The sequence below is a fragment of the Mobula birostris genome, chromosome 25 (genome assembly GCF_030028105.1).
Source record: "Mobula birostris isolate sMobBir1 chromosome 25, sMobBir1.hap1, whole genome shotgun sequence".
NCBI lineage: Eukaryota > Metazoa > Chordata > Chondrichthyes > Myliobatiformes > Myliobatidae > Mobula > Mobula birostris.
The window spans coordinates 54,208,990-54,231,706 of NC_092394.1; the positions used below are offsets into that span (position 1 = coordinate 54,208,990).

Consider the following 22,717-nt stretch of genomic DNA (forward strand, 5'->3'; position numbering starts at 1 on the left):
CAGTATTTGTGTTTTTGGCACGTTTTTAAAATCTATTCAATATACGTATACCGTAATTGATTTACTTATTTATGATTACTGTTATTCTGTTTATGATTATTATTTTTTCTCTCTGCTAGATTATGTATGACGTTGAACTGCTACTGCCAAGTTAACACATTTCACGTCACATGATAAACATGATTCTGATTCACTGTTTCTGTACCGTCAGTGTTTCCCAAGACTTGGATAGAGCTGACTAGTTCTTTCGCTTCAGTTTTGATTTGCGCGAACGTTGTTTTGGAAACTTGCAATTAAGTCCTCTGCTCAGTTCAGTATACGGCATATCTGCAGAGGAGGCGACCCTCATCTCTCACCAGCAGGAGGCGCGGTGGGACGAGGCGGTACATGTCGACAGGCATGCCGCAGTTTGATTGGCTACGGGGCCACCATACGGAGGTTGGTCTCCCCTGCACCCCACCTACGAAGGGCTTCGATTGGTGAATTGGTTGGCGGCGCTGCTGTTGAATGGCTGTAGATAGTGTCAATCAGGCCGGGGCAGTACCTGGTGCCGGCCGATGTGTGAGAGCGGCGGCCGGACCGGGACGATGCAGTCACTGTTGGCGTGTGGCCGCCTTGTGGCCCGTGCACTGCTCGGGGGCGGCCTCCAGCGGACGGACAGGCGGGAGTACCGGCTCATCACCGTCGGCTGCGGCTTCGGCAAAGACCGCTGCAAGGGCCTGGGCTACGGGGATGATGCCTGTTTCGTGGCCAGTCACAGGCTGGCGGACGTGTTGGGTAAGGCCGGGAGACCTCCCCGTGAGATGCCCACCACGCTGGTTACCCTGTCTTCCCCCCCCACCCCAACACGCACACATATACACACACGTAACGTGCCCCTTCAGTCATCGGTCACCTCTTCACGGTCATCCCAGGCCCTGTCACCCCTCCCCCCAGAGCAGGTTACTGTATTTCCCCCAGCCCCTTTGCCTCTTCCCTGTAAGGGGTCTCCCATACGGTCACCCTCTCCGTTACCTCCCCGGTTCTCGTCAGCCACTAATTCTCCCTCCCCACCCCCTTGAATCCCTGCTTCACATCCATCCCTCTAGCCTCGTACACCACCGCTCCCTTTAAATTTTTCTCTAACTTTTCAATTTCCCTACTGGCTTGATCCATTCTTTGATACCAAGCCCTCCACCTTCCTTTTCCTACTATTCCCTCACTTGCTGTCCCTCCTTTGGTTGGCTGGCAGCCCCTCTCCCCCTTCACTTCACTGATTTGATGTGGTCTGTGGTGAAACCACAGCTGCGTGCCTGTTGATCTCTGTGACCTTCAGCCAGTTACCTTAGAATGAAGCCAAGGGCACAATGAAGTTTGGCGCTAATTAAGAAATGATAATTTAAGCGTAAGTTTCCTCCTGTTCAATTCTATCCTTTGAAAAATAAATCCTGTGCTGCTTTTGTTTTTTTAAATTCTTATTGACCTCTGATATTTCTGCAGGTTATTTCCATAGATAAGTGACTGAATCAAAGTTTCATGAATACTGATTTGAGTGCTAAAAATCCAAGGTCCAATTAAAGAGCAAACAAAATAAATTTCACTTAAAAATCATTCAGTTAATGAGTGAAAGCCAATAAAACCCAAGCCTATGATCCTGTTTCCAAAATATCACTGTAAGGATAGTGTCTGATTTAGTTATCTTCAAGAGTTGCAGATTGAGGCCTATCAAACCTGATTCCATTGTTTCAGAAAGGAGAGAGTGAGGAAAAAACACGAAACTATTAATCTGTTATCCTAATGTCTGTGGTAGACAAAACATTAAATTCTCTAATAATGGACATAATATCAGGGCACATAGTAATAATATGCTTGAGTTTGGATTTATGAAGGAAATATAATTGACTAATCTGGTGGTCTTTAAGAATATTATTGTAACTAATTATTATTCATAACTATATGTATGCCTCATGATCAACTTCTTGTGATGTGCTAATGTGTCACTGACATCCCAATATTGTGCACCAGACCTGGGATATCTCGCGATTAAGCACTGACCATTTTACCTGCCATGTGAGATTCAGCGATCTTTTTCGTCGTGGTGTACATTCCATCTCAGGCTAATGTCAAACAGACACAAGACAAACTGAGCGATGTAATCTGCAGGCATGAAATTTAGGTAGTATTTGATGATAAATAAAGTACCGGTAGAAACTGAAGACTGCAGCACCAGTAGTGATGACCAAGAAGGTGTGAACAAGGGAGGGGCAGGAGCACTTCCAGGGCTGCTTTGAATCAGAGTTTTGGACTGAGTCCAAGGAGACATCTTCGATCCTGGATGAGTATGCCACGTTTGACACATACTTCATTAAAAACCCGTGTGGATGGGTGTGTGCCTATGAAAACATGGTGTACGTTCCCAGACCAAAAGCCGTGGATGAAACAGGCGTTGCATAGTCTTGGGAGGGCTAGATCTGTGGCATTTAAGTCTGGCGATCCAGGTCTCTCTAAGAAAACCAGGTATGACTTCTGGAGGGCTATTTCAAGAGCCAAGAAACAGTTCCGGGAGAGGTTGGAGGCAACATACATGTTAGCTCTGGCAGGGTTTGCAGGACATAGAACACAGAAATCTACACCACATTACAGGCCCTTCGGCCCACAATGTTGTGCCGACCATGTAACCTATTCTAGAAACTGCCTAGAATTTCCTTGCAGCATTGCTGTCTATTTTTCTAGGCTCCAAGTACCTATCTAAGGGTCTTTTAAAACAGGGGTCCCCAACGTTTTGCGCACTGTGGACTGGTTTAATATCGACAATATTCTTGCGGACCTTGCGTGTGTTCAAGTTCAGCAGTGGGTGTGACAGGGAATGAGGAAAGGTGCAGCTGACTCATATCGGTTCATATCACCAAATCATGTTGTTTCCTCACGACCTGGTAGCACATGCTCGTGGCCCGGTGGTTGGGGGCCACTGTTTTAAAAGACCCTGTTGTATCTGCCTGTACCACTGTTGCTGGCAGTGCATTCCACGCACCCACCGCTCTCTGTGTGGAAAAACTTACCCCTGACATCCCCTCTGTACCTACTGCCAAGCACCTTAAAACTATGCCCCTTCCTGTTAGCCATTTCAGCCCTGGGAAAAAAGCCTCTGGCTATCCACACAATCAATGCCTCTCATCATCTTATACATCTCTATCAGATCACCTCTCATCCTTAGTCGCTCCAAGGAGAAAAGGCCAAGTTCACTCAACCTATTTTCATAAGGCATAGTCTCCAATCCAGGCAACATCCTTGTAAATCTCGTCTGCACTCTCTCTATAGCATCCAAATCCTTCCTGTAATGAGGTGACCAGAACTGAACACAGTACTCCAAGTGGGGTCTAACTAAGGTCTTATATAACTATAACATTACCTCATGGCTCTTGAACTCAATCCCGCGGTTGAGGAAGGCCGACACACCATATGTCTTCATAACACTGTCAACCTGTGCAGCTTTTGAGTGTCCTATTGGCACAGACCCCAAGATACCACTGATCCTCCACACTGCCAAGAGTCTTACCATTAATATTATATTCTGTCTTCAAATTTGGCCAACCAAAATGAACCACTTCACAGTTTTCTGGGTTGAACTTCATCTGTCACTTCTCAGCCCAGTTCTGCATCCTATTGATGTCGCGCTGTAGCCTCTGACAACCCTCTGGACTATCCACAACAACCTAACTTTTGTTCCATCAGCAAACTTACTAACCACCCTTCTACTTCCTTATGCAGGTCGTTCATAAAAATCACAAAGAGGTGGAGTCCCAGAACAGATCCCTGCCGAGCACCACTGGTCACCATCCTCCATGCAGAGTACGAACATCCACGACCTCCCTTTGCTTTCTGTGGGCAAGCCAATTCTGGATCCACAAAGCAATGTCTCCCTGGATCCCAGGCCTCGATACTTTTTCAATAAGCCTTGCATGAGGAACCTTTTCATTTGCCTTGCTGAAATCCATATACACCACATCCACTACTTTACCTTCATCAATGTGTTTTGTTACATCCTCAAAGAATTTAATCAGGTTCGTAAGGCATGACCAGCTGACAATCCCTAATCAGACTATGTCTCTTCAAGTGCTTGTAAATCCTATCTCCAGGATCTTCAACAACGTGCCCACCACTGAAGTAAGACGTACTGGTCTATAATTTACTGGGTTATCTCTACTCCCTTTCTTGAACAGGGAGCAACATTTAAAAACTTACAATATTCTGGTACTTCTGTCCCTATTGCTATGCAAAGATCATCGCCAGAGGCTCAGCAATCTCCTCCTTCACTTCCCACAGTAACCTGGGGTATATCTCATCTAGTCCCAGCAATTTATCTAACTTAATACCTTCCAAAAACTCCAGCACATGCCCTTTTTTAATGTCTATACATTCATATGTTTCAGTGCACTAACTTTGCACTCTCTCCAAAGTCTCCATGTCTTTCCCGTAATGGGGTGATCAGAATTGGATGCAATACTCCAGGCGCAGCCTAACCATAGTTTTATAAAATAGCAACATAACTTCCCAACTCTCGAATTCAGTGCCATGATTAATAAAGTTGAGCATGCCCTACGCCTTTCTTTACCACCCTATCAATGTGTGCAGCAATTTTCAGGGGGGTTATGGCCATGGACCCCAAGATCTCCCTGTAATTAAACACTTAAGTTTCTTGCTGCTAACTGTGTACTTCCCCTTTATATTTGATCTGCTGAACCTCATGTTTAGCCAGATTAAACTCCATCTTCCATTTTTCTACCTATTTGTGCAAAGGACCTATATCCCACTGTATCCTTTGGCAACCTTCTACACTATCCACAACACCACCGACCTTCGTGCCATTTGTAAACTTACTAACCTACCCATCCATCCATGTTACAGCAGAGGTTCCCATACGGACCATTGCTAAACTTCACTTGAGACAGACTTCCAGACAGAATAAGATGCGTTCTATGGGTAAGCCTATTCTAAATCGAATGGCCGGGTCGTGGAGATGACATTCATTGCTGTACTTTCACTAATCACCTCCTTGTAGCCCCCCTGGCCACCGTCAGGGTCGCCCGGCTCGCTGTCGTCTAGGGAAACAGCCTTCGGCCCTGCCAAACTGGGTGATAAGTTTGTGTGGATGCTGTGTGATGTACCCCACCCCGCCCAAATAACAGACAACACACCAGATACGATTAAATGATTTACAGTTTATAGATATTACTGGAACTATATAATTAATAGAGAATAAAATATAAAAGGAAAATAAAAGGTGCCACACTTATCAAAGTTCAATCTCTTCGTGCACAAACAGTTGGAGCTCAAGACCCTTCTTCTTCACCCTGCGACCTCTCAGACCACCTCAACCAGCCGCCTGGGACCAACAACGGTGGTCGACCAGACGCTCCACAGGAGTCCGTCTCCGTATCCTCTCGCCGAACGCCCCGCTCGGGGTCTGACCCCCTTTAGCGGACTCACAGCACCTGGTCCATCCTCTGTCTCTCTCTCCCGCCTTCTGCCCCAAAACCCCGCGCATACAATATCTTACAGATACGCCAAAAACAACAAATATCGCAGTTGGTTCATAACATCATCTTATCAGTAACGTGATTCAAACAAACTGCTAGCGGGAAGGCAGTTAACATAACAAAGAAGCCCTTTCAATTATAACATAACAAAGAAGCCATTTTAATTAGACTGTGCAGTGACATAAAAAAAGAAACCCTTTACATCCTTAGAAACCTAATCAAGTTAGTAAGACAATCACAAACAACAGAAAACCTGCAGATGCTGAAAATCCAAGCAGCACACACGAAATGCTGGAGGAACTCAGCAGGCCAGACAGCGTCTATGGAAAAGATTACCCTTCAGCAGGACTGGGGAAGGAAAGATGAGGACTAGAGTAAAGTGAGTTTCTCTGAGAATTGCAAGTCTTTTGAACTCCCTTCCCCATAGGTGATGAAGGAATGTAGTGGGTGAAATATTACAGCAGAGATGAGTATCAGTTGTAAGACCAAGGTCCTTTTCACTGGTGAATACTGAAGCAAAGTATTTATTAAGTACCTCTGCTACCTCCTTTGGCTCCATGCACGTTTCCACTCTCGTTTCTGATTGGTCCTATTCTCACAAGGCTCCTCTCCACATACTTGTAGAATGCCTTGGGGTTTTCCTTAATCCTGCTCGCCAAGGCCTTCTCATTGCCCCTTCTAGCTCTTGTAATTTCATTCTTGAGCTCCTTCCTGGCACCCTTGTAATTTTCTAGAGCTCTAACAGTACCTAGTTTCTTGAACTTTTTTGTAAGCTTTTCTTCTTAACTAGATTTTCTACATTCATCCTAGATGAGGACATGGCTTCCTACAAAGCAATATGTTGCATCCAGATTAATAACAGTGACACCAAGGAACTTGAAATTGCTCACTCTCTCCACTTCTGATTGCTTTGTGTTCTCTTCCTGAAGTCTACAATCAGCTCTTTGATCTTTAGAAAATTTAGGACACATTGGGATATAGGTCCTTTGCATATATAGGTAGAGAAATGGAAGATGAAGTTTTAATCTGGCTAAACATTTAGCAGGTCAAATGTAAAGGGAAAGTACATAGTTAGTGGCAAGAAACTTAAGTGTTTAATTACAGGGAGATCTTGGGGTCCATGGCCATAACCCCCTGAAAATTGCTGCACACATTGATAGGGTGGTAAAGAAAGGCATAGGGCATGCTCGACTTTATTAATCATGGCACTGAATTTAAGAGTTGGGAAGTTATGTTGAAATTTTATAAAACTGGTTAGGCTGCGCCTGGAGTATTGCATCCAATTCTGATCACCCCATTACAGGAAAGATGTGGAGACTTCGGAGAGAGAGCAGAACGGATTTAACAGAATGCTGCCTGGATTAGGGGGAGTGTGATACAAGGAGATGTTGGGCAAACTTGAATTGTTTTCTCTGGTGTGATGAAGGTTGAGGGGAGATCTAATAATTGTAGTCTGATTAAGGATAGCTAACATGGCTTTGTGAAGGCAGATAGTGCCTCACAAGCCTGATTGAATTGTTTGAGGAAGTGACAACTTATTGATAAAGACAGAGTAGTGGATGTGGTATATATAGATTTTAGTAAGGAATTTGACAAGCCTCCCCATAGGCTCAGTCAGAAAGCCAGGAGGCATGAGAAAACCAGTGAAACTTGGTTGCACGGATTCAGAATTGGCTTTCCTACAGAAAGCAGAGGGCAGTGGAAGATGGAGAATTTTCTGACTGGAGGTTGATGACCGGTGGTGTTCCGCAGGATCTGTTACGGGACTCCTGCTCTTTGTGATTTTTCATAAATTACTTGGATAAGAAAGTGGAAAGGGGGGGGGGTCATAAGTTTGCAGCTGACACAAATGTTGGTGGATTTGTGGATGGTGCGGAGGATTGTAGTTTGCAATGGGTCATGGACAGGGTACAGAGCTAGGCTGAGGAGTGGTAGACAGAGTTCAATGTGGAAATGTGAAATGACTCACTTTGGAAGGTCGAATTTGAAGGCAGGATACAGGGTTCTGAGCAGTGTGGAGGAACGGGATCGTGGGGTCCATGTCCATAGATCTCTCAAAGTTGTCATACAAATTGATAGGGTTGGTAAGAAGTCATGTGTTATGTTGGCCTTCATTAGTCAGGGAGATTGAGTTCCAGAGCCACAAGGAAATGTTGTCACTTTCAGCTCTTGTCTGGGTCTTCCTGCATATAGTCATGATCTGCTTCATTTTCTGGGGAACTGCAAGTTGAATTTAACATTTTGGTTAACAGCAAACATCCCCACTGATGACTACTTGATGGAAGGAAGGCAGCTCAAGGAAGCTGGGCCAAAGACAGTGTGGGAGTGCTGATTGACCTCCAACTGCCATGTTCCCTTGATTCCAACCATACGTCTCACGTCAAAGGGAGCCACTCTTCTTCCTTCTGGAATTCAGAGTTTGGTCTATATTTAAACTAAGGCTGTGATGCGGTTTGGATTGAGGTGGTTCCGGTTCAACCCAAGTTGGCGAGAGGCTATATTTCCTGATAGCCCTGTCTATAACATACTCCAGCTCTTTGATGAATGAGAGGAGGCTGGATGGTAATTGTCAGATATGTCCTTTTACTGAATATGGTATATCTTTCAGTTTTCAATATTGTACATTCTTAAATGGTTTATTATTGTCACATCTACCAATGTACAGTAGAAAAACTAGTCCTACGTGCCATCTATACAGACCAATTCATTACAGCGTGCACTGTAGTACAAGGTAAAACAATCACAATAAAATGTTACACTCCAGAGAAAATGCAGTGCAAGTTGGCAGGTAGATTGTGAAGTCAAGAGTCCATCTTATCATGTGCCAGTGTTATCTGTGTACTCGAGCAGCATGGCTAGAGGATTAGCTTGTCCTGCAGTGTAGCTCATCAGTACTACAGTACAGTCTGATCCCAAAGATTTAGCTGTGTCTTGATCTCTTGTAGAGTGAATAGAAGTAGTTGAAGTCTTGCTTCTGTGATGGTAGGGATCTACCAGGACAGGAGATCTATTCAACAGTTCTTCCTAAACACCTTGTCCTTGTACTCACATGCCGTGTTCTGCTATTTTTGAAGATTAAAATGTTCTTGAGAGCCCCTTCTTCCTAGCGTTGGAATTGTTCACCGCCATCAGCTACTGAATATGTCAGGAAAGAGCTTTGATTTAATCAATTGGCTGTAAAATCACTTTGCACTTTCTGAATGTTGTTTGATTACATATAACACTGTTGGAACTTGACTAGGTTGAATAAATGCTTGCCAGTGCGGAGTGTGGGATATGCCAACCCTTGATGTCTCAAAATGTGGTTCTCTACATTTTTGCTATTGTTGACGGAGCATTCAATAGGGCTTGAATGCCCTACATTGAGTTGCCAGGTCTGTCCTGAACCTAACTGGTATAGTCCTATGTGAAATTGGCACTTTATATCCACATCCTCTGCCAGTGCAGATGTGCTTTAAGAGTAAATTTCCAATGCTGAGCAAGCTTTCTGGTAGTACACTGTACTGTTAAACATTCACTTAACTGATTTTGGCACTTGAAGTGGTTAAATAGTAATTGGCATCTTGATACATTTTCTCAGCCAGATATTGATAGTGAAACTTGTGAAAGAGCAGGGAAGTTGGACAGCGCTATGATATCCTCCGAATGTCTGTAACCCAGTGTAATTACTAATGAAAATTAACACAATTAACGCAATTTGTGGATTTGTCATAAAAGCTTTGGGAGAGCTCAGGGATATCAAAGCACCATATGAATGAAACTAATCTCATCACTAAAAGTGCTAGTAGTGGTTGCAGGAATTACATGAAATTCTCAAAGTTATAGTGTGGAGCAATGAGTCTCCCAATGGTGAGTGTGGAATCAAGCAAAACAAATATCGATTTTGCAGCTAAGGGCTAAATTAAAATACAGAACCATAAAGATAATTTCTAGATTGCTGTTTGAGCCATGGGCAAATTGGCAAAGGGTGGGACGGGTCCACCTGACCCGTGCTAGGATCAGAGTCCTGGTGAATCGCAGAACTAGAGCTGTGGATTTGGCTTTAAACTAAATAGTAGGGGTTCAACAGTGTGGAAAAGTGAGGATGAAGTAAAAGGAAAGGAGAGTGCAGGAGAGGTTATAAAAGTCTCCAAAATAGAGACAGACAAAAAGTTTAGAAGAGAAGCCATTTTGAATTTTTCATTTTTTCATCGGAGTTAAGACAGGCCGGACTGCGCAAGCGTGTGACGTCGGGCAGTGAAGCTTGGAAGATTTAAAAGGAACACAGCCTTATACAACGGGTAGCGTCGTTTTGCGGGCAGCAGAGTGAGCCGGGAGTAGAGTGAAGGCCTAAGGGCTTTGGCTCAACAGGCTTAGGTGGAAACAGGTGAGGCGGAGTAGGTTTGGTTTTCACTTTTTCCTGTTATTTGAGGAAAGGGGGAAGTATGAGTGTGAGGGCAGCTTGTTGTTCTCGGAGTCGGATGTGGGAGGCCCTGGAGTCTCCCAGCCTCCCGGATGTCCACATCTGCGCCAGGTGCGCTGAGCTGCAGCTCCTAAGGGACCGTGTTAGGGAACTGGAGCTGCAGCTCGATGACCTTCGTCTGGTCAGGGAGAGTGAGGAGTTGACAGACAGGAGTTACAGGCAGGTGGTCACACTGGGGCCACGGGAGGCAGACAAGTGGGTCACAGTTAGGAAGGGGAAGGGTCAGGTACTAGAGAGTAGCCCAGTGGCTGTGCCCCTTGACAATAAGTACTCCTGTTTGAGTACTGTTGGGGGGGGGGGGACAGCTTACCTCGGGGAAGCAACAGTGGCCATGTCGCTGACACAGAGTCTGGCCCTATGGCTCAGAAGGGTAGGGAAAGGAAGAGGATGGCAGCAGTGATAGGGGACTCTATATTTAGGGGGTCAGATAGGCGATTCTGTGGATGCAGTCAGGAGACCCGAATGGTAGTTTGCCTCCCTGGTGCCAGGGTCCAGGATGTTTCTGATCGCGTCCAAGATATCCTGAAGTGGGAGGGTGAGGAGCCAGAGGTTGTGGTATATATAGGTACCAATGACATAGGTAGGAAAAGGGAAGAGGTCCTGAAAGGAGAATATAGGGAGTTAGGAAGGGAGTTGAGAAAAAAGACAGCAAAGGTAGTAATCTCGGGCTTACTGCCTGTGCCACGCGACAGAGTAGGAATGGAATGAGGTCCTAGTTTAGCCAATTTATTTTTCAGTATCCCATTAACCCTTTCAATCAGGCCGGCGGCCTGCAGTCTGTGGGGGCTCTGTTCAATACCCAGAGCCTGGCATAGTTGGGTATTAATTTCACCCACAAAGTGAGGGCCGTTGTCAGATACATCTTGCCCCAGTACCCCGAGTCTGGGAATGATTTCTTTCCACAAAGCATGTACCACGGTATTGGCTTTGTTATCTGTGGTGGGATATGCTTCAATCTATCTTCTAAAAACATGAAGAATTACAAGACAATACTTATAACAGTGCGTGCATGGTAATACGATAAAACTGAGTTGTAGCTGGCAGAAAGGGTATCTTTGGGCATAAGATGCCTTTTCCTGGATTATGTTCTTGGTATATCAGACATCGTCTGGCAACATTTTCTGCTACTTTCTCCAGTTCCGGACTCCACCATGATTCCAAACATTTCCTTACCATTCTCTCCTTGCCAAGGTGAGTATTGGTATGTACAAAATCTACAATATAGCCCAGTATGGTTTCAGGTATGCAGACCTGACGGACAGGAGTAAACCAGAGGTCCTGGGTCAGTGAGTAAAAACATCCAGCTGATTCCCAGGTGGCTTTCTCTTTATCAGAGGCGTCCCTCTGTAAAACACGCACATCCTCAGTTCCAGGTGTACCCTATGACTTGGAAACGGGATTCAGATTTTTCGTGGCAATTCGTCATGTGGGGAACAGTCAGTGCTCCAGTAGGGGAAGCTTGTTTTGCAGCTGAGTCAGCTCTGTTGTTTCCACGGTCAGTCTCAGTCGTGCTGTTAGTGTGTGCAGAGTTAGTGTGTGTTTTATAATGGCCAGTTGGGAAGGAAGACAGCTGGCGGACAAAAGGTTGTCGATGTACATTTTTTTAGTGATGGGCATACCAGAGGAGGTGACGTAACCCATAGCTTTCCAAAGTTGGCTGAAGTTATCAGCGACACCAAAGGCATATCGAGAGTCTGTAAAAATATTGGCCGATTTCCCAGCGGGCTAGGATGCATTCTCTAGTGAGTGCAAAGAGTTCAGCTTGCTGTGCCGAGTGAGGAGAAGGGAAGTGGACTCCACGGTTTCTATGTCAGAAGCAACCACGTAGCCTGCACGGCACTGGGCTTGGTTGTCTATAAAGGAGCTTCCATCAGTGTAGAAGACTAAGTCTGGGTTAGCGAAGGGAACGTCAGTCATTTCAGGTCGGACTTCTGTCAATTGATGATTTATTGTTGCATAATCATGGGGCGGTGAGGCTAGACTCTGGGCATTCTACAGAGGTGGCTGGGTTCACAGTAGAACGGGAAAGAATGGAGAAGGGGGTTCTGTAGGAGAAGGACCTCATATCTAGTGTAGCGGGCCTCTGCAAGGCCCTGAGTTTGACCGATGCTCATCAGGGCAACTCTGTCATGAGAGGTGGGTATGTCCACTGGCTGGTGCAAGTTAATGTTTCTCGTGGCCAGAACCATGGCGTATACTGCAGGGAGAATTTGAGTACAGGGAAGTAAGCCAGAAGCTACCGGATCGAGTTTCTTGGAGAAGTAGGCGACAGTTCGTTGTCGATGTCCATAGCTCTGGGAAAGGACAGCGGTGGCACATCCGGTCCTTGATTGTCACATAGAGTGCAAAATGGCGGTCATATAGGGGCCGGCCCAAGGACAGGTGTGATATCAGGGCTTGCTTGTTGAGCCTGCTGTGAGAGTTGAAACATTTGGGCGAGGAATAAGGGCTAAGGGATTTGGGGAGCAGGGCAACATCGAGAATCCAAGTGCAGCAGAAGTTGACAAGGCTCAGGAACTTATGCATCTGAGTTGGTATAGTGTATTAACAATGGGAGCTAATTAGCACAGGTCAAGGGCTGAATCTGATATCTTCTGGTCTATTAACATCTGTACAACATCGGAGCCATACTTGATAAAACCTTTTAAGAACAAATAAATCTTGTTTTCTAACAAACTAACACACTAGATGTTGTTTTAAAGTATAATGTAGTGTCCTTATATTTGTTCAGAATTGGACAAAATCAAAAATTAACCTTTCCTCACAACGAAAGAAAACAAATATTAAAATGAAGAAGATTGCTGTAGCCACCCACTGAAAAGTTATGTATTAAAACTTAAATGAACCTTTTTTTCCCCTTTAGATGGCCTTTGTGGTTTGCTTTGAAAGACTGAACTATGATGCTTCTTTCTGACAAGGCTACAGATTGTTAATACAGCTACAAAGATAAATAATGAACGTCTTTATCTGATTTACAGCTTTCGTAGAAATGCTTTGTCTTTGTGAACTACTAACTGATTTTAAATGGCCTTCTGAAGCTTGAGTGGAATCTGACCAGTTCATATTGTTGACTTTAATTGTTGGCCACGCTGCTGGGCAGGGCTTGGAGGAGGAGGAGAGAACAGTACAGTGGGGACTGGTTCCCTGCTGCATACGGTGGATCTCCTGATTATGCAGAATAAACGACATTAAAGCGTTTCAGGAAATCATTAGGGGGTCTCATCTTTCCTGGGTTTATACTCCAAGACCTTAGTTACATCTATGGAGGGGGCCAGAACGTGGGACAAGGCGTCCAATATATTTTCAGTCATCTATACTTCAGTTTGCCCAGTCGCGATTTACTGGTCATAGTTGCCACGTCTAAGCCGAGTGGTGAATCATGTCTGATCAGTAGGGGTAAGGGCGGCCATAGCCAGAGGGAACAAATCTCGGGAGTTAGCGGAATAAATAGTCAAGACAGTTCTTAAATAATTACAGAGCCCTTGGGGGTCAACCTTTTTGGGAGGGCAGCGTTCACAGAGTTCGGGAGGAGTCCAGGGCTTACGGATTTGCATAGTAGGTGCTTGTCCCATCACTCTGGCATGTGGGTTAGGAACGGTCCTCATGGGCAATTGATACTGAGTCTGTATTGGCCCCGTTAAAACCAGTGGCCCTTGTTCAGGGGTCCAGTCCGGGAAAGGTCCAGTCTGACTGTGCGTGCGGGCAGAAACGGGTATCGGGCTTCCCAACTGTTCTAGAGGAACTACATCGGTCAGTGGCAACACAATGACTGTTGAGTTGGCGACTGAGGCACCAGGGCGAGAATCATATAGGGGTGGGGAACCTGACCATGATAAAACAGGCGCCGACGCAGCTGTCGATAGTACGGCGGGATTATTAGGTTGCCTTACCCATTCACAATTATCATCAATATCATTTGGGGAATCGGTTGGTATGTCTGGATAGAGGCGGGGTACCCCAGAATTATTTTTATTTTCCATTTCCCTTTTCCCTTTATTCATTCTTCCATGGTCAGTATGTTTTGTCTCTGATACAATTTCTTTCCCCATCTCCTTTGCCTGCCCCTTATCCCATTCTTCACAAATTGCTCTCAATTCTTGCCAACTCCTAGGATCGCCTCTTTTGTCACATACGTCTATCCCTCTTCGCTTCGTGTTATCGGTCCAACAATTTGATTTCTGTCTTTCTTCTGTTATTTCTGTCTCTTGTCACCATAGGCCAATCAGACAACTATACTCTTTCCCTGTTCTGCCTGCTGTATTAAATTTAAATCAAATTGTCTTTTCCCCAGTGTTTGGACAAGAAGACTCCAACTTCTCATTTGTCTAAGTGCGCACCCATCATATTCCAAGGGACTCGAACCACCTGTTTTGACTTCCCGGAGAAGTCAAACTACCCATTTCCTCTTTCCGGAGGACTCGAACCACCCGTCCCCCTCTTTATTCCCTTTGGGTCCCGTCAGTGGATTTTCCTCGCTAAAATGAGGGAACAAACAGAGTCGTCAGAGAGCAGAGAGGAACCAAGGTTAAAGCTTACCTTGTGGGCCTGTCCATCTCTAATTCACCCCAATGGTCCGTTCGTCCACTTCTTCAGTTTTGGCGGGAGGGTCTATCACACATTGGGACCCTGCTTGCAAGATGTCCATCTGCCTTTCTAGCAGAGGACTTTAGGTTCAGACCCAGGGAATAATTGTCAAACACTGTTTACTTAGAATTACATACTATTTATTAGCAGGCTTGCGTTGATACAACAGAGCCCCGCTCGTAGAGCCTGGGAAAATCTGCAATCAAGTGAGCCCCGAGTACTGTCTGGGCCTGCTTGTTAAACTTTCGTTATCACATACATACTCTGATTGTTGCTAAGCATCTTGATAAGGGTTACACCAAGCAGCTTTCCCTTCAACAAGCACTTTGTTTATACATTATTCTCACAGCATGACTTGTCAAGCTGCTAATGTCAATTAGGTTTTAGCCCTTTTAATTCTGTATATAATTCCTTATTCCCTCCTTTTGTCATTCCATGACAACCAGGATTATCAATGTCGGGATTGTTGTACATCTTAATTTTCATACTTGTGTAAGAAGGGTGGATAGAAACCCTTGGGATCAGCCGAAGGGCTTTCTGTGTCATCGTGATCTCCATCCTCATCATTCGCTTCTCTGTCTCTCTGAGGTCCCCTTCCTCCTAGGGGGACTTTGTATAAATACCCTTGTAGGTGTAGGGCAAAAGCACCGGCTGACAAGGGGCCAGAAACATCGCAGAAGTGCAGCAAGTATGAGTATTCGTGTGATGATAGCATAATGTAGCAGTATGCCATTCCGTCCTGTGAAGGTACCACTGAAGGTTCACCTTCACCCCTTTGAGCTAAAGCCGTGTAGGTTGGCCTTGATTTTCTGGATTTTATTTACCTCCTTTTAAATGCGAACAGAGAGAGGTAATATTCCCTGATTTATCTGGGATGTGGGTGCAGCATTCTTGTCCTATAACGGCACATGCACCTCCTTTTTCAGCCATAACAAAATCGAGGGCCATTTGGTTCTGTAAAACAGTCTGTTGTAGCACATCATACTGTCTGGGGGCTGCTTGTTAAACATTCATTATCACATACATACTCTGATTGTTGCTAGCATCCTGACACAGAACAGCTTTCCCATGCAACAAGCACTTATTTGTTTATATATTATTCTGAAGCTGCCAATAAGTCAGTTAGGTTTTAGCCCTTTTTATTATATTCTCGTATATAATTCCTCAACAGCTGTAGAAGCCAAGTCTTTATGTATATTTAAGGCAGAGGTTGATAGGTGTTTGATTGGTCAGGGCATGAAGTGATATGGGAAGAAGGTAGGAGGTTTAGGTTGAAGGAAAATGGAAAGTCATGATGAAAAGGCAGACAAGACTCGATGGGCAAAATGGCCTAATTCTGCTCCTATATCTTATGGTCTTATGGTTCAAAAAGTAGTGGATGTGGCAGAGTTTATCACGGGTATCACCTCCACATCATTGAGCACGCCTACAAGGAGCGCTGTCGCAGTAATTCAGCATCCAGTATCAAAGATCTCCACCGCCCAGGCATGCTCTCTTCTCGCTGCTGCCATTGGGACAAAGGTACAGGAGCCTCAGGACTCACACCACCAGGTTCAGGAACAGTTATTACCCCTCAGTTATCAGGCCCTTGAATCACAGGGGATAACTTCACTCGTCCTATCACTGAACTGTTCCCACAACCTATGGACTCACTTTCAAGGACTCTTCCATTTCATGTTCTCGAGTTATTGCTTATTTATTATTGTTGTTTTTTTCTTTTGAATTTGCACAGTTTGTTACTTTTTGCACATTGATTGTCCATTCTGTTGGGTACGGTCTTTCGTTGATTCTAGTGTGCTTTTTTTGGGATTACTGTGTATGCCCGCCAAAAAACCTCACAAATCTCAGGGTTGTATATGGTGACATATATGTACTGATAAATTTTCTTTGATTTTTGAGTTTCATTACTGACATTGCTAATTAACTGCATGTGAATTCCCTATTTGTCATGGTGGGGTTTCAAGTTTCCAAGATCATAATTCAATAATTGAATAATTAAGGCACATGAGATTTATTTTGAATTGGTGGATTGGATTCAAAATTAGTTTGGCCATAGAAACCCGAGAGTATTGGTGGCGGGATGTTTTTGTGTTTAGAAGTGTATGATTAGTGATGTTCCTGTGACCAAGGTTCAATGCTGAAACCTGATGTTTATGATATGCAGTTTATTGCAGTGGACTCTGGTTAATTGGGGCAGCTGCTTATGTGGGACAATCCTTAACAAACAAAAACTAATTGAGAAAATAACTGGGATTCCCTTTGTTTACTTGGGACACTGCCACTTAATTGGGACCGAACAGGAGGCTGTTGCTGAATAATTTCTAACTAGCATTAGTTGCATGCACTTGGGTGTCCCTTAGGCACTACACTGTGCTTCGAGCAAACAATTTTTAAATTGTGTAAATTTCATGTAATTCTGTTCAAAAAGTAGCAAATTTTGTCATTGATAGTTGGCGAAAAATAAGCAATAAGGTAATTCAGCACTGTTTTACTCGCTGTGGTTTCAAGTATTCAGGCTTGGAGATGCCAGAAACGGGTGGGAGTGAAATGAAACTAATTCGTTATTTCAACAAGTTAGGAACTACAAAGAATTTGAAGGTATTGACAATCATCTTGAATGTTACAATGAAAGTGAAGACTTTGAGAATACAACAGTTTATAGCTTTATCTCCACTAGATATCTGTGCTGATTTTGTTCATTTACAGTCAAACATTTAATCTGAGGCAACACAGGCAGATAAGATAGTGAAGGCAGTGTATGGCATAGTTACCTTCATCAATTGGGGTGTTGAGTTGAGTTGAAATGTCAAGTTGCGGCTGCATAAACTTCGCCTAGCCACACTTGGTCGCTGCATTACAGGAAGGATGTGAAGGTTCTGAAGGCAGTCCAGATGATGTTCACCAGGATGTTGCCTAAGAAAACATTAGCTATAAGGACAGGAACAGGCTCTTCAGCCCACAGTGTTGTGCAGAACCAATTAAATTAGTAATCACATACAAAATGCTGGAGGAACTCAGCAGGCTAGGCAGCATCTATGGAAAAGAGCAAACAGTTGACTTTTAGGGCCGAGACCCTTCATCAGGACAAAAGTATAAATTAGTAATCAAATGGCTAACTAAACTAATCTCTTTTGTCTACACAATATCCATATCCTTCCATATTCCTCACATTCATGTGTCTGTCTATCTGTTTGACCCGCGGCCGTCCAGCAGAAGGTTCAGGACACTAAAAGCCAGAACAAACAGACTGAGGAACAGCTTCTATCCCAGAGCTGTGGCCTCCATCACACCACTCCCACAGAACAATGACTGAAACTGTGAGCACACACAAGGACTCAAATACTTGCACTAACGGCACTTTGTGCATTACTGTGATATTCTGGTGCTGCGGCAACTTATTTTCTGCTACTTATCTATTTAATACTGTTTTTCTATGACTGTCTTGTTTTTATCTACCACTTTATTTAACTGCCTGAGGAAGCCAAACAGAGTTTCATTGTACCTATGTGTAATGACAATAAAGATCATTGAATTCAATCATTCAATTCATCTCTTAAAAGTCTCTAATATTTCTCTTTCTACCACCATCACTACATTTCAGACAACCACCACTATCTTTGTAAAGAAAAACTTGCTCCTTATGTCTCTTTTGAAATTACCTCCTCTCAGTTTAAATGCATGCACTGTGGTACAAGACATTAAAATCCTTGGAAAATTATGTTGTCTATCTACTCCATCTATGTGCTCATAATGTTATAAACCTCCACCTGATCTCCCTTAAGCCCCTGCTACTCCAGAGAAAACAGCCCCAGTTTGTCCAACTTCTTGTTATAGCAAATGTTCTGTAATCTAGGCAACATTCTGATAAACTTTTTCTGCACCTTCTCCAGAGCCTCAACAACCCTCCTATAATGGGGTGACCAGAATTGTATGCAGTACAGTTGGCCATCTGTATGTGTGGGGGATTGGTTCCGGGAACCCCCACAGATACCAAAATTCGCGAATGCCTGAGTCCCTTATATAAAAGCCTAAGAGAGCTCGTAAGGGTGTTATGAAAAGTGAAAATAGCGTTCAGCGTTTGTTTTGCAGCGAGCCGTTACGGAGGCAGCGCACACCCCGAGCAACGAGAGTGCTTTATCTCGATTTATTTTATGCATCTGTTAGCAAGATGTGTCCTAAGGTATCAGAAGAGCCTAAGAGAGCTCGTAAGGGTGTTACACTTAGCGTAAAACTGGACGTAATTAAGCGTTTTGGTTGTGGTGAACGAAATAAAGACATTGTGCGTTGAACTTGCCTGCGTCCATCATTCTTACTATTTACACAGAGAGAGAAAGAATCTTGAAAGCTGCCGATGTTACTATTGGTTCTGCTAGTACCATATCATTCCTGCGTTTACTATATGTTAGTGTTATTTTAGGTCTTATGTGTTACTTGGTATGGTTTGGTAGGTTTTTTTTTGGGTTCGGCTTACGAAAGGTTTCATAGGAACGCTCTACTTTCAGATAGCGGGGGATACTTGTACAGTATTTTCGATCCTCAGTTGGTTGAATCCGCGGATGCGGAACCTGTAGATATGGAGGGCCAACTGTACTCCAGATACTCTGTTCAAAAGTGAGAGGTTGCACCTGAACCCGAGGGGGACAATATTCTCATGGGTAGGTTTGTTAGAGCTGATGGGGAGGGTTTAAACTAACTTGGCGGGGTGGGGGGGGGAAGGTGGGAAACGAAGTGAAGGGACTCAGGAACGGATGGATGGTAAAAAAGTAAAGATAGCATGCAGTCAGATTATCAGGAAGGGCAGGCAGGTGATGGGATTTAGTTGCAGCCAGCAGGCTGAGTATCAAATCATTAGGGATGCAGAGTCAGAAAGGACAGCAAATATGGTATTCAAGGTGTTGTATCAAAATGCATGTAATATAAAAAATACGGTCTTGTTGCAATATTACAGATTGTCAGGTATGATGCTGTGGCCATCACTGAATTGTGGCTGAAGGATGGTTGTAGCTGGGAGCTGAATGTCCAAGGTTACATGTTATATCGGAGGGATAGGAAGGTAGGCAGAGGGGGTGCTGTAGATCTACTGGTAAAGAATGGCGTCAAATCAACAGAAAGATGTGACATAGGAGTGGAAGATGTTGAATTCTCGTGGGTTGACTTAGGAAACTGCAGGGATAAAAGGACATTGATGGTAGTTATATACAGGCTTCCCAATAGTGGCTGGGAGGTGGACCACAGGTTACAACAGGAAATAGAAAAGGCGAGTCAAAAGGGCAATGTTATGGTAGTCATGGGAGATTTTAACATGCAGGTCAATTGGGAAAATCAGGTTGGTAATGGATCTCAAGAGAGTGAGTTAGTTGAATGCCTAAGAGATAGCCTGTTAGAGCAGTTTGTCGTTGAGCCTACGAGGGATCAGCTATACTGGATTGGGTGTTATGAAATGAACCGGAGGCGATTACGGAGCTTAAGGTAAAAGAACCTTTAGGAACCAGTGATCGCAATATGATTGTGGTCAACTCGAAATTTGATAGGGAGAAAGTAAGGTGTGATGTAGTAGTATTCCAGTGCAGTAAGGGAAATTACAGTGGTATGAGAGAGTAGTTGGCCAAAGTAAATTGGAAGGAGCTGCTGGCAGGGATGTCAGCAGAGCGGGTTTGGCCTGCGTTTCTGGGAAAAATGAAGATGATGCAGGACATTTGTATTGGCCTTGGCGAGTAGGGTAAAGGAAAACCCCAAGGCATTCTTCAATTATGTGAAGAAAAAAAGGATGACAGGAGTGAAGGTAGGACCGATTAGAGATAAAGGTGGGAAGGTGTGCCTGGAGGCTGTGGAAGTGAGCGAGGTCATCAATGAATACTTCTCTTCGGTATTCACCAATGAGAGGGAACTTGATGATGGTGAGGACAATATGAGTGAGGTTGATGTTCTGGAGCATGTTGATATTAAAGGAGAGGAGGTGTTGGAGTTGTTAAAATACATTAGGACAGATAAGTCCCCAGGTCCTGACGGAATATTCCCCAGGCTGCTCCACGAGGCGAGAGAAAAGATTGCTGAGCCTCTGGCTAGGATCTTTATGTCCTCGTTGTCCATGGGAATGGTACTGGAGGATTGGAGGGAGGCGAATGTTGTCCCCTTGTTCAAAAAAGGTAGTAGGGATAGTCCGGGTAATTATAGACCAGTGAGCCTTACATCTGTGGTGGGAAAGCTGTTGGAAAAGATTCTTAGAGATAGGATCTATAGGCATTTAGAGAATCATGGTCTGATCAGGGACAGTCAGCATAGCTTTGTGAAGGGCAGATCGTGTCTAACAAGCCTGATAGAGTTCTTTGAGGAGGTGACCAGGCATATAGATTAGGGTAGTGCAGTGGATGTGATCTATATGGATTTTAGTAAGGCATTTGACAAGCTTCCACCCGGTAGGCTTATTCAGAAAGTTAGAAAGCATGGGATCCAGGGAAGTTTGGCCAGGTGGATTCAGAATTGGCTTGCCTGCAGAAGGCAGAGGGTCGTGGTGGAGGGGGTACATTCGGACTGGAGGATTGTGACTAGTGGTGTCCCACAAGGATCTGTTCTGGGACCTCTACTTTTCGTGATTTTTATTAACGACCTGGATGTGGGGGTAGAAGGGTGGGTTGGCAAGTTTGCAGATGACACAAAGGTTGGTGGTGTTGTAGATAGTGTAGAGGATTGTCGAAGATTGCAGAGAGACATTGATAGGATGCAGAAGTGGGCTGAGAAGTGGCAGATGGAGTTCAACCCGGAGAAGTGTGAGGTGGTACACTTTGGAAGGACAAACTCCAAGGCAGAGTACAAAGTAAATGGCAGGATACTTGGTAGTGTGGAGGAGCAGAGGGATCTCGGGGTACATATCCACAGATCCCTGAAAGTTGCCTCACAGGTGGATAGGGCAGTTAAGAAAGCTTATGGGGTGTTAGCTTTCATAAGTCGAGGGATAGAGTTTAAGAGTCGCGATGTAATGATGCAGCTCTATAAAACTCTGGTTAGGCCACACTTGGAGTACTGTGTCCAGTTCTGGTCACCTCACTATAGGAAGGATGTGGAAGCATTGGAAAGGGTACAGAGGAGATTTACCAGGATGCTGCCTGGTTTAGAAAGTATGCATTATGATCAGAGATTAAGGGAGCTAGGGCTTTACTCTTTGGAGAGAAGGAGGATGAGAGGAGACATGATAGAGGTGTACAAGATAATAAGAGGAATAGATAGAGTGGATAGCCAGCGCCTCTTCCCCAGGGCACCACTGCTCAATGCAAGAGGACATGGCTTTAAGGTAAGGGGTGGGAAGTTCAAGGGGGATATTAGAGGAAGGTTTTTTACTCAGAGTGGTTGGTGCGTGGAATGCACTGCCTGAGTCAGTGGTGGAGGCAGATACACTAGTGAAGTTTAAGAGACTACTAGACAGGTATATGGAGGAATCTAAGGTGGGGGCTTATATGGGAGGCAGGGTTTGAGGGTCAGCACAACATTGTGGGCCGAAGGGCCTGTACTGTGCTGTACTATTCTATGTTCTAGTCCAAAAATGAAGAAATACTCAAATCTTAAAATATTACAAATGTGGCCAATAAAGGAAATCAAAGCTATCGTAAAAGCAAAAGAAAGGGCATACAACAAAGCAAAAATTATTGGGAAGATAGAGAATTGGGAAGTTTTTAAAAACTTAGAGAGCAACTAAAAAAATCATTAGAAGGGAAAAGATGAAATTTGAGAGCAATCTAGCAAATGATATCAAAGTAGACAGTAAAAGTTTTTCAAGTATGTTAAAAAGAAAAGATAAATAAGAGTGGATATAGGACCGCCAGAAAATGAGGCCAGAGAAATAATAACGGGGGCAAGGAGATGGCTGATGAACTAAATGAGTATTTAGTATCAGTCTTCACTGTGGAAGACACCAGCAGTATGCCTGATGTTGTAGCGTGTCAAGGAAAAGAAGTGGATGCAGTTACTGTTCCAAGAGAGAAAGTGCTCAAAATGTTGAAAGACCTAAAGGTATATAAGTCACCTGGACCAGAGGAACTGCAGCTGAGGGTTCTGAAAGAGGAAGCGTTAGAGATTGTGGTGGTATTAGAAATGATCTTTGAAAAATCACTGGACTCTGGCATGGTGCCAGAGGACTGGAAAATTGCAAATGTCACTCCAC

At 44.3% G+C, this 22,717-nt stretch overlaps 1 protein-coding gene across 2 annotated transcripts in view; it reads left to right on the top strand.

Moving 5' to 3' along the window:
* The first annotated feature begins 309 nt into the window (after positions 1-309).
* The window catches only part of LOC140187885 (protein phosphatase PTC7 homolog), a 106,947-nt gene continuing 84,539 nt past the window's right edge, over positions 310-22,717 (top strand). The window contains exon 1 of one of the 2 annotated variants that reach the window (XM_072243707.1): positions 310-777. In XM_072243707.1, the coding sequence (XP_072099808.1) occupies positions 558-777 (220 nt within the window). In that variant the 5' untranslated portion in view covers positions 310-557. The remainder of the gene's footprint in view (positions 778-22,717) is intronic. The other variant, XM_072243708.1, reaches the window with a different exon arrangement.